The 12996-nt window shown below is 47.5% G+C and overlaps 1 protein-coding gene and 1 long non-coding RNA gene across 2 annotated transcripts in view; one reads left to right on the forward strand and one right to left on the reverse strand.

Moving 5' to 3' along the window:
- Positions 1–3877, forward strand: part of LOC135817413 (leucine-rich repeat-containing protein 23-like) — a 12760-nt gene extending 8883 nt beyond the window's left edge. Inside the window, exons 9-10 of the mRNA XM_065330590.1 lie at positions 971–1086; positions 3036–3877. Coding sequence (XP_065186662.1) covers positions 971–1086; positions 3036–3098 — 179 coding nt within the window. The 3' untranslated portion in view covers positions 3099–3877. The remainder of the gene's footprint in view (positions 1–970; positions 1087–3035) is intronic.
- A 4908-nt stretch (positions 3878–8785) lies between these two features.
- On the reverse strand, positions 8786–12474 carry LOC135817414 (uncharacterized). The gene is made up of 2 exons (XR_010553544.1): positions 11220–12474; positions 8786–10464 (listed from the first exon to the last, which is right to left on the reverse strand). It is a non-coding gene; the product is annotated as an uncharacterized LOC135817414 (long non-coding RNA).
- Between the last annotated feature and the right edge of the window lie 522 nt (positions 12475–12996).

Here is a 12996-nt window from a genome sequence, read left to right on the forward strand (position 1 = left end):
TCTGCACACATTCACTGCTTGTTCTCATGTCATGTGATGGTTACTGTGAAGACGTGACCTGGTGATCCACTTGCTATCACATTTGAGACAAACAATTCCCGTCCATACTAGTAATTTTGAAAGGATTGGGAGAACTTCAAATTCAAAGTATCAGTCGGGGAAGTGACTCCGGAACTGCCTGAGAAGAGAAAAAAACGCCAGACACACCAGGACTCGAACCCGGAACTTGCTTGTCATGAGCAGTGCTCTAACTACTGAGCTATGGGACCAGGCTGAACCTAGAAGACGCTGACAAGTTTTCCACTCCAAAGGCAGCTCACAACACGTGCCACACATACTAATGGCACTTGGGTCTTTTTCCCTCCCCCAGGAGACCAACCACGGGGCCGCGTGATACTTTGAATTTGAAGTTCTCCCAATCCTTTCAAAATTGATCACTTTCTTTCACTTCTGGTAGTACGTTCCAGAAACTGACCGTGGTTGGTCCCCTGGGGGAGGGAAAAAGACCCAAGTGCCATCAGTATGTGTTGCACATGTTGTGAGCTGCCTTTGGGGTGAAAAACTTGTCAGCGCCTTCTTAGTTCAGCCTGGTCCCATAGCTCAGTGGTTAGAGCACTGCTCATGACAAGAAAGGTCCCTCGTTCGAGTCCTGGTGGATCTGGCGTTTGTTTCTCTTTCCATACTAGTAATGATCTACATTTACCTACTTGGAGTGCCTACAGTACTCTCGGGTGCTGAAGAACGAAATGCCGAAGAACGAACAGACTAGAGTTTCACCAAGCACAACATACCAATGTATACACGGTGACTCAACTGTGCATAGACTGTAGTACATGAAAATAAGAGATATCTGGGCTAGGAGGCTACCCCCCCCCCCCCCCCCCCCCCCAGTTCTTCTACACCCGACAGTAGTGTACTTGCCGGTACTACTGTCATGGCTCAATGTACGGCATGACCTTGCCCTGTTCAGGTTGTGGTGTTGAGGAAATCGAAGACTATCGCATAGAGGTGCTCAGCTACGCACGGCGACTAGAGAGACTTGACAAGGATCCGTTCACGGATGATGAGCGGCAGGAAGCCGAGGAGGTGAGTGCTCGCTTCTGTTCTCTTCTCGTTCATGTCAGTATATCAGAGCTTATGCCCAGTATTTATGTACACAATTGTTAGGGTTTCCCGGGTGTTATCGGCCATTGTGAGTTCCCGTCGGGAACGGACACGATAAATTACTTTTTTATCGTGTGATCTTGTGTCATTCGCATTCTATTCCTGATCATCTGTTCTTCGAAGTGCACGCATGTCATAAGCATCAGAAGTACAGTGCTGGCAACTGAAATCCGACCCTCTTGCGATGCGTTCACATCCTAGCGGTCTCTATTTCGTAGTTTTACTATCCCGAGTTGGGTCTTTGCTCAGGGGTCGGATTTCAGTTACCAACACTGTGTGTTGCTGCTACTGGACATCCACCAGCTGCCAAGTACTCGTATGATAATAAAATACCGCCACATGTATAGCCGTGCACAGGCTTGCACGGCATTGTTCCAATGCTGCTGCTCGTTGAGCGGATGCAACTTGCCTTCAGTCTACATGTATTTCCTGACCGGGGGTATTTCAACTGTGTGTCCATCTCGCTACAACAGTAGTATAGTGTTCATTTGAGTACAGTCGAATGTCACTTATCCGACCACTTCGGGAATCAGGCATGTTGGATAACTGGATATGTTGGATAACTGATATCATTTTTCATGTGCATATATGGCTGGATTTCACTGATTTCACACAATACCCAAATATATTCATGCATATTCATGAATTGCTCCATGTACACATACATGTTAGCATACTTGACCACATCTACTTCAAGTAAATGCATATTACACCGTACAATATACAAAAAAAGTTTTTTTTACTTCCTCCGCGTCATTAAAATTGTCGCTTCGCACATCGCAATATTTGAGACTAGGCTCGTCTTAGTCAGACTGTCGGAATCGCTGTTTTCTGTGTTCGAATACTGGTGCGACCTTTCCTGCGCAATGTCTACTTGTCACTGAAGCCGTTGTGGTCTCGGACTTTGTAAGGGCGCTCTTCCGCACCAAGCAAATTCATCGCGCTCCGCATTATTCCGCCGCAGAGCGCATTTGGTTTTCTGGAGTTCGTGCCGTCCCACATCGTTCGCGTGGGCATTTATCAAGACTGCAAGCTCAGGTATAAGAATCCTGGAATCTTTCCTGAGTACGAAATGCTGAGGTTGACGATGGCAGGAACAAAGCGGTCTCAAATTCCTAGAATGCGCTACTTGTGGCGCATGTTGCTGCGAAGGTAGCAGGTCTGAAAACACCAACAAAATCGACGAAGCGCTTGCCAAGGAAAGAAGGTGCGAAACTGCTTACCCTGTCCCGCTGGAAGGTTGTTACAGTGTACTTGAAAAATGCTAGCTTGCCTTGATCGCCTGCCACCTGGAGGCATGGGGATATGGATCGCTTGAAAACGAAGTTTCTTGACCTGAATTTGACCATGCGTCTAGTTCAGCGTATTGTTGAGTGCTGAAGAGTCTGCCTCAAACTCTGATGAAGACGTCGACCATAGCTGCAAGTGCAGCGAAGCGGGCGGGGGGGTGTCACATACTAAAGCTTGGTCCGTCGACAATGCTCTGCCTCAATTTCTAGCTGATTTCTTTGCCCTTCGAGTGGACAAAATAAATTCGAAAAATCGCTCTGGGAAGCGACAATTTTAATGACGCGGAGGAAGTAGAATTTTACTGTTGAGAGTCATAAAATTACCACTCCCGGGCTTGTCAGATAACCGACGTGCTCGGATAACTGGCGACCGGATAAGTGACATTCGACTGTACATGCACATGTACTCGTAAGCAGAATTCATGCTACACTGGATCTTAAGCACAGTCTTACCTGTTACCTGCTATTAGTCTCTTCTCCCCGCAGTATTTCCTGTATATTACGTTTGCCGCAGTGGCCCATTGCCTTCATGTTGCCAATGCTTGACGTAACTGGTGTCAATTTTCATATGGCTTTCTACAGAAACAAGCGGAGCGGAAGGCTATGGCTGCTGATGCCCTGGGCGCAACGGAGACTGAAGAATAAAGGAGAATAGTGATCGTTGCACTCGTAAGATCAGCCAAGGTCCGTTCAATCGGGAACAAAGTTGTGAGATATGTGTCTGTAGCACAACCACAGCGGAGGCCCAAGTATTTTCCATGGGCTAGCCATCGAGCAGAAGTGTCCTTGCCGTGATGGTAGAATGCCATTGCAAGTTCAAGGTGACTAGTCTCCTTTAGCCCAAGAGTGGAGTCCTGTCTATACTGATCTTATGCCTGCTGGGAGAACTGCTGTGACAACGGTCCAGACAAGGATACTATAACACGATCACTCATGCTTCCACAGTGGAACAAGCTGATTCAGTATAAATAACTGTGTGTGCGTGTTGTACTGCTCTGCCACACAAGCACTGTTCCTGCAGTGACCAACTCATTCTACTTTTTTTGTAACTTACAAGCCTAGATAGCCGACTGCAGTGTTGTGATGCCCATGAGCTAGCACCGAACTATCTGCATAACCTTGGCATTATGACTTTATGATTGGTGCCTTTGTAGCTAGCTGCCTCTGCCGTCTGCTCAGGAATTTGATTCAAGCTGCTCAACATTTTTGAACTGATCTCTCGCAGAATTGATATAATTATTCTATACCGTATTATGTTTTGAAATCATTATTGACAAAGTCATTGCTTTTTTATGCCATTATTTCTCTCATAGGGGTTTTGTGGTGCTGGTCTGCTTATGTACATGTATATTATAGTTGTTTACGTAACTGATATTGCACTGAGCATGAACCAGCCCCGGTCTGTACCGGTGCTGTTGAAACTGCCTTGGGGTTGTATGCGTGCATGCATGTGCCTTCACCTCCATTTGAGTGTACAGGTGTGTGTGTGTGTGTGTGTGTGTGTGTGTGTGTGTGTGTGTGTGTATGTGTGTGTGTGTGTGTGCATGTGTGTGGTGTTTGTGTGTGTGTGTGTGTGCCAGATAGTTCGGTTGGTGGGTACACTTGTGCCAGATAGTGTTGCGTCTCAGTGTTGTCAAGGGGCTCAGGTGCAAATCCTCTAGAACCTGGAACATTTTGCAGTTGCACTCGAGTCCTGATATGTACATGTGTGAGGCATAGAGGGTGTGAGGCATAGAGGGTTTGCCCGACAGTTTTGTGCCTGTAGATCTACAGACAGTGAAGATATCACCAAGGCAATGGTGTATTTAAAACAGGGGTGTAGCAGCCGGTTCGGCTTTTTTAACACAATGCCAAAAGTGCCCAGAATGCAGGATTTGCACCCTAATTTCAAAATATTCCCAAGGCACATCACCCAGACGTCCCCCCCCCCCCCCCCGTCCACCTCCAACACCAGTGCTACGCGCCTGTAAAAGCTTGAAAAAAGTTAAAGCACACACGCATACTCATACACACTCACACAGTCACACGCACACACACACACAGAACATTATACCAACTAATACTGTAATAGACCAATCCCGAAAAGATTGTCTGGGTTCGAAAGGGGGCATGTCAACTGAGAGTGCACTGTACAACACATACATGGCACTACCTGATCAGCATGCGGCACAGGACGTGTTTGATAGTTCGCGTGTGAATGCGAGGGTAAGTACACGATTTTCTCGTTAGTTGCATGCTAGAGAGACGATGCGACAGAAAACGAAGCCCTTTGTAGTTTTCTCTCTCGCACTGGTAATGGTCTGCTGTTGGAGTTGAAATGCTTAGAGGTAATCCTTGTTTCGCTCTTCTGTGTAGTGTGAAGAGGTCAACGAACATGTAGAGCTCACTTTGATGAAGTAGGCAAGGCTGTGAGCGCTGTGGCTCAAAGCGATAGGCCCTAAATCTTACGAGATATTTCGAGGGCTATTGTTTGTTGCGAGCGCTTCGTCTTCGATGAGTCCTGCCTCTTTCCTGGCAGCTGCCCTCCTATAGGACCAACCACGAAGTGACTGTACTCATCTGCAGCCGATCAATGTTATATTGCACCAGAAGATATCGTTTTGGCCAAGCCAGTGCCCCGCCAAAGACCATCGCCGTGTCACACCGTCGGAACGAGTTCATGATGAGAAACATCATTCGCGCGAGCGTGATGAAGAACTATTTCGAAAGACAACACAGTCTTTACCCCCAGGACGACAACTATGTGCACGTCCTGCAAGGGGAGAATGTCACCAGCGACATCAACGAAGACGACGGCAGTATTTCGGAAACCTGGAGTCAGCGGAGGTCGTCAAGCTCCTCCGCGACCCGGTACATGTACAGTATAGGTGACATGTCGACACGAACGTGCGGAAACACAGCATACACTGTAGTAATGTTGTGAGAGTTTGCGGAAGGAGTCCAAGTCGGGAAATCCATCAGCTCCAAAAGCTACCTGTAGGTGGGCGATGAGACTCCAGCTTCAGACTACAACAGTCAGGACTAGTAAATAGTTGAACTTTGTGAAGCAGCAGATCGAGAAGTAACGTTAGTTAGCTGAAATCGTAGCTGTTGCAGTATGTCGGCGCTATGTAGCTTGCATTTTTTACGGAGAGTCGATCGCCACGCGAATGTTTCTCTCCTCACCGAGAGCTATCTGGCCTCCAAACTCCGTCAGGGTCTGCCTAAGGTACCGAAGGTCCTTTGATTAGCTGCTGGCAGGACTCCATCAAATCCTCTAGCTTCAGCTCGGCGAGCAAAAGTCTCTCTCTCCTCCGCCATGAGCTGACACACACAAACTGAATACAAAACGATGCACTTCACACGTGCTGGCTTGCACGCGTGCCCCCTTTCACGAACCCAGACAATCTTTTCGGGATTGGTCTATTACATGGAGGTCTACCACTCAAATTTGAAGTCAGTACAATCCCGGCATATAAATCAGAATCACCATGACCACTCGTATCAGGATAAGCGAAGGACTAAAGGGACCGTCACTTAATTTTTGCCGACTACCCGCCAAAAAAATCTTTTCGTTTCACGTATCAGACACGTCCGCGAGCGCGTACGATCGACGCGCGCGCCCGCGCTACCTTTCACGTCATGCAATCTGTTCACGCCACATGGCTGGATAGCGCGTACATGCAAACATGATTGAAGACTTGCAAAATCAATTTTTTTCCAAGTCCAGGCGCTAGGCCTAGGCAGCACTAATCAGTCTAATGCCTAATGCCCAGGCAGCTGACTTTATTTTCGGAGAAACACTACTCATTGTAGTAAAAAGTAACAATGAATAGCGATATCATCTAGGAAGGATCGCTACCCTAACGCGAAGGAAAGGCCTTGCGCGGCTGCTCTACGAAGTGTTGAAGAAAGACTCATCAAAGTTTAATAGTTGGTGGACGAACAACTCGCTGGCGCCGGAAAACTTGGCCCCCAACGATGGTATTTGGTGAATCATCAAGCATAATGTCTTGTAGCAGTGTTCACCGAGGAAGGAGAACGCTCTAGTCGCTGCTGTTGTCCGTTTCATCCACGTTGGGCGTTAGCTGCACCGCGCCTATTGTGTTTTAGTATTCCATGGACACACATTAGCATTCAGAGCGATTGTGGAGCTACAATTTACTTCACACAGCGTTGTATTGTCCACGAGCGCAAACTTCATTATCAGCAGTAACTGTTACTCTTCATCCTACATGTAGACTTGGAGTATACACGGCCTTGTCACGACAGCGACAGCTCTACAGAGTGTTCAAGTGAGAAACATTAATTTCAATTGCTGGTGGACGAATAAATGGCTGGTTCCGAAAAACGCGGCCTGCACCGACGGTGTTTGGTGGATCATCAAACAGGGTGACCAGCAGTGTTCACCGAGGAAGGAGAATGCACTCGCCACCACTCCGAGTCATCCAAGTGGGCGTTAGCTGCGCCGCGCCTTTTGTGTTTTAGTATTCCATGGACGCACACTAGCGTTCTCAGCGATTGTGGAGCCACAACATATCTTCATGCGGCGTTGCACTGTCCAAGAGCAGAAACGTCAGCAGTGACCCATCATCATACATGTAGGTTTGGAGTATACACACCATGCGCCAATGGGCCTTGGCACAACAGCGGCAGCTCTACGAAGTGTTCAAGTGAGAAACATTTGTTTCGACTTTTGGTGGACGAACAAATCGTCGGTGCCGAAAAACGTGGCCTGCGCCGATGGTGTTTGAACCATTGAGGGCTCCGGAAGCAGCAGCTGAGCCAGATCAGCCAGTCTTGCCAACTCTCAGTTGCCGGACTCCGTGCTGCAGCTAGCAGCACGGGCACCAGCCGGAAATATTTTTCCGCCGATACCCGTTACTTCCAGTTCTGTCAAGGGCATGACTGGAATCCATTGCCAGGTGATGACTTTTTACTTTATGTGTTATTTTGCTGCCGAGTTGTTCAGAACTTTTCAGCCCCGATCTGTCCATGTCTACATGTCGGCCATCCGCAAACTTCATGTGGAAGTTGGCTTTACCTACCCGTCAGGCCCAATGACTCTCCTCGCAAGGTTCCTGTCGGGCATCAACAGGTCATCATCGACACAGCGTTATCGCCTGCTGATAACCACTCAACTTCTCAGGGAGATTAGCCGGCATGTTGCCTTTCCACGGATGTGGCACCCTCATGACAAGGCCATGCTAAGGGCAAACTGACTGCTTTATTTTAGCTTTACATTACCGCAGTCAGTCCAGCACAATACGCCAATCGTATTTCACTATTACTCGCGTGTCATAATTGGGGATATGGGCTGCTCCGCCCTATATCCCTGATACCGTATATTCTCTATTACAAGCACAGGTCTCCATTACTAGCACAGTCTCTAATACTAGCACACTGTGAGCACCTTTCGAAACATTATAAGCACAGTCTCTATTACTAGCACGGTCTTGGTGGAAATCAATGCTGCATGCATAATATCTAGCATGTATTTCTTCTTGCTCTGTATGGATGCATTGGTTGAAAAAATATAAGCACGGTCTCCAATATAAGCACGGTCTCCAATATAAGCACGGGGTAGAGGGGTGTTGAAAAAATATAAGCACGGCGCTTATAATAGAGAATATACGGTATGCCAACTAGACGAAAAGTGTGTTCTGAGCCTGTATCGCGTATAATAGGCTCATCGTAAAACAAATAATAAGTCTTAAAAATCAGGGTTCACGTGACACTCGGGCTCCAGCCAAGTTTTCCGCATCCGCAGGAACGCTACCCCCCTCTTGAATCATAGCATAGTGGACTCTGCAATGAACAGATTATGAAACTCCCTGCAGATTTACTACGGTCATTTCTGGTGACTGGTCTTGGGGCACCGTGGAAGCTGTGACTGGTTGCCAAGTTTTGTTTTGTGACTGATCATGGGGCATTTGTGACTACTTCGAAGCACAGCTCTGATTGATCACAGAGTCTTACTGTTGTGAATATTTATATCGATTGAGAAGTCAAGCAGCCACGGGGCGCTGGCCTTGCAGCTGTGAGTATGCATACGGTTCATATTCACATGACTCTATTGTATGCTGGACACTGCTGGTCCATTGTTGCAGTGTGTAAGTGAACTGCAGAACCTATTCCGTGATGAAACACCTACTCCTGAAAGACTGAATGTTTGAGCTAATAGTCTTTTACTTCACTCTCATGCTGCTCATATAATTATACCATACGCCAGAAGACCCTAAGTTACAAGTAGTTCTAAGATTTTGTGGACCATGTGACCATGTGGTACTTTCACTCTACAGCCAAGTCAACCTCTTCGTCAACACACAGGGTTTTCCTCAGACACAAGCGAATGGTTTACTCCACTCTGGAGAAGAACACAGTTTGCTCTCTCAAACACCAACCGCAGATAACTACGGAATGTACTTCAGAAGTAGGAAGTGCAACAACTGCTAGAATATTGAACTGTCGTCCACACAAAACAAATAGAGACAACTGAAAACCAAACACACATGCAACTGCCAACATGCATGTAACAGCAACTGCAAGCCAGAACTACAGACTCCGCGCAGGGAGGAACAGGGGAAACAGAGCTAACGCTTCCGACTCCGAGAGCTTCGAATAGCAGCGGACAAAACTATCCATCAACCTTGCGTGTCACCTTGCGCTACCGCAAACGAACACCTATGGATGCACAGTGCAGCACAGACTCAGTGCATGCACGGTGTAATAACTGGAGTACATGTAAACCGACAACGGTCACCTTGCACCCTATGCAGTAAGTTACATAGGCGGTGCCAACAAAAGAGCAGGGTTCGTGTATCGTGCACACTCCAATGGCACAGCAGAAAATGTTCTCACCAACAGCCACTGCTAGCTGTTTTGTCATCTTGCTGTGCCAAATGATGCTGTATAGACGCGCCAAGCAGAAATGGACTGCTTATGAGCGTGAACAGGCTGGATGGGGTGACTGATGGACTGTCGGAGTTGGCGAACCACAGAAATCGTGTCGCAACTCTGTATGCTGGGTTGGCACTGATTTGTAAAATGGCCTTCTCAGTATCGCAGGTCATGACGATTGGTGGCAGGCAAAATCGTAGAACAATGATGAATTGCCTAATGGCTAGGTCGTTGTTAGTAAGATTGCCTGAATCCTGGATGTCAACACAGTCTAGGTCCCACAGATCTGGGATGGTGCAGGAGTCGGAAGTTGCATCAGTTAGAGAAACGATAGCTGGCATGGCTGCTCATCGGCGTAGCTGAGTGCTTGGAGTGACGTGTTCGGCCAGTCACCACAAAACCGACTGTGGTAGGCAGAAACTGTAGTCCTGGCGGAAGTCCTCTGGTGCTCCACGTCAACTGAGACTCCCAGAGGAAATCTGCACCGATCAAGACGACTGACTATCTTACGGTCAATGGCGATACTGGTTGATGCTGCACTAGCTGCTGTTGCGCTAGATGCTGGTACCTCGTCAGCCACAGGCTGGTCAGCTACTATGTTGGTACTGCTGTCAGATTTCTGTTGAGATTCAGGGCAGATCGTGACATGATGGGGACTCTGATTGGTGACCCATGCGAGAACACACATTACACTTGCGGGTGGCCTTGCACTGAGTTGACCGGTGCCCTGTGCGCAAACACACAAAGCAACGCTTCTGTTCAATCAGTTATTCTTTCCGCTGTGCTACTGTTGTGTATTTCGCGCAGCTCTTGTCCAGGTGAGATCCGCCGCAGAATGCACACCCTCTCATACTGCTGGCATTCCAGTTAACATCAGACCGCTTCCTTCTGGTGAACTTGCATGCGCCTGTCACCAGTGCACCTGCAGAATAGTGAGTGACATCTTCTGCTGTAGTACCGCCTGTGTTTGTGCGGCGCAGAAAGGCGTCTTGCATGATAACATAACGCTTCAGTGCTGTTCTGAAGTCATTCAGTTTCCATTGTGTCCCTGCATCTGAAAAGCCTCTCGATTCGTCCAGTTGAATCAGCGTTCGGCATGATCCGTATCTTGGTCACAGCACCGTGTGACGATCTGGTGACATCAGACGGATATAATACACAAGAGACAATTGTGATATTTCTATGTTGTTTTTACTTCAGATACATAATCTAAATAAAAGGGGGGTTGTCAACCGACAACCGCTCTATTTAGTTGCTTTTCACTCTTTAGATGAAAATTCTCTTATTAATTATGTCGAAAAATTATGCGGTTGTCAGTTGACAACCACCCTTTAATTTACACTGCAGTTGCGTGATGTCCACCACTTTCTGTACATAATCTAAGAGTACTAACAGCCACTGACTTCCAACTACCAAGGGAAAGCAAGCCCAAGCGCAGGAGAACCGTGCGCGCGCGCGCGGGTACGTGACATGTAATATCGTAGTAGAGCTGGCAGGCAAGGCATGATCAGGGGTTCAGGCCCTGCCTGTAAACGCTCTGATTGGCTCAAACCCTGGCAACAATCATGTGACATGTCTGAAAGTACAAGTAGTTGCGATTTATGCTGAAGTTCTAACTAACGGAACACGTGCAGCGCTACACCATGAACCGTGTGGAAACAAAAATAAGTAGAGGAGACACGGGATAACAGACATGAACTCAGGGTCAAACTGATAACTGTGAAACGTGAATGCATGCAGTATATGGAGACAAAACAAAGTCACAGAATTCAGTACGTAACAAGTACTATACACTAACCTCGTACATGAGAATGTCACGACACCATTTGAATTAGCTCTTACACCCCACTTATGTTTCAGTCAGTAAGAGTACACATGCGTACTTACGTTGACTCTATTTTATCTGACTTGTCCAACACCATCGTTGTGAGCCTTCGGCACTTGGGAATACACAGGACGGATAAGATAGCAGCAAGAGCATCTCCCCGCTCTGTGAACACAGCTCAGACGCCATGCTTCATGATTGTGTGCCCATGGAATACAAGGACACAATAGACTTGGTGCAGCTAACGAAATGGATGAACGGTCGACGGCCTAAGTATTCTCCTTCCAAGTTCCTCGATCAACACTGACAGTCACCACATACAATGCTTGATGTTTCAAGCACCATCGGCGCAGGCCACGTTTTTCGGCACCGACGATTTGTTCGTCCACCAAAAGTCGAAACAAATGTTTCTCACTTGAACACTCCATAGAGCTGCCGCTGTTGTGCCAAGGCCCATTGGCGCATGGTGTGTATACTCCAAATCTACATGTATGATGATGGGTCACTGCTGACGTTTCTGCTCTTGGACAGTGCAACGCCGCATGAAGATTTGTTGTGGCTCCACAATCGCTGAGAACGCTAGTGTGCGTCCATGGAATACTAAAACACAATAGGCGCGGCGCAGCTAACGCCCACTTGGATGAATCGGAGTGGTGGCGAGTGCATTCTCCTTCCTCGGTGAACACTGCTGGTCACCCTGTTTGATGATCCACCAAACACGATCGGTGCAGGCCGCGTTTTTTCGGAACCAGCCATTTATTCGTCCACCAACAATAGAAATTAATGTTTCTCACTTGAACACTCTGTAGAGCTGTCGCTGTCGTGACAAGGCCGTGTATACTCCAAGTCTACATGTAGGATGAAGAGTAACAGTTACTGCTGATAATGAAGTTTGCGCTCGTGGACAATACAACGCTGTGTGAAGTAAATTGTGGCTCCACAATCGCTCTGAATGCTAATGTGTGTCCATGGAATACTAAAACACAATAGGCGCGGTGCAGCTAACGCCCAACGTGGATGAAACGGACAACAGCAGCGACTAGAGCGTTCTCCTTCCTCGGTGAACACTGCTACAAGACATTATGCTTGATGATTCACCAAATACCATCGTTGGGGGCCAAGTTTTCCGGCGCCAGCGAGTTGTTCGTCCACCAACTATTAAACTTTGATGAGTCTTTCTTCAACACTTCGTAGAGCAGCCGCGCAAGGCCTTTCCTTCGCGTTAGGGTAGCGATCCTTCCTAGATGATATCGCTATTCATTGTTACTTTTTACTACAATGAGTAGTGTTTCTCCGAAAATAAAGTCAGCTGCCTGGGCATTAGCCTAGGCATTAGACTGATTACAGATTAGTGCTGCCTAGGCCTAGCGCCTAGTGCCTGGACTTGGAAAAAAATTGATTTTGCAAGTCTTCAATCAAGTTTGCATGTACGCGCTATCCAGCCATGTGGCGTGAACAGATAGCCTGACGTGAAAGGTAGCGCGGGCGCGCGCGAGTCGATCGTACGCGCTCGCGGACGTGTCTGACACGTGAAACGAAAAGATTTTTTTGGCGGGTAGTCGGCAAAAATTAAGTGACGGTCCCTTTAGTCCTTCGCATCAGGATAACGCTCCGGGGATACAGTGAGCGCCAGCTAACGTGACTTCTACTACTCTATGTGTCGTACCTGTCACTTCACGGTGTTACTGAGTCTGTTAGTGTCGGTAAGTGTTACTGTTAGCAACCGTTGTTATTCACACTGCATCACTTTGCTACTATACTACATCAGTACAAATACTACAATCGTTCTGACTACATGTAGTCTGTAGTGTAGGTCGACAGCAAGTAGTACAACCGGGA

The sequence above is a fragment of the Sycon ciliatum genome, chromosome 5 (genome assembly GCF_964019385.1).
Source record: "Sycon ciliatum chromosome 5, ocSycCili1.1, whole genome shotgun sequence".
In the NCBI taxonomy this organism is placed as follows: Eukaryota; Metazoa; Porifera; class Calcarea; order Leucosolenida; family Sycettidae; genus Sycon; species Sycon ciliatum.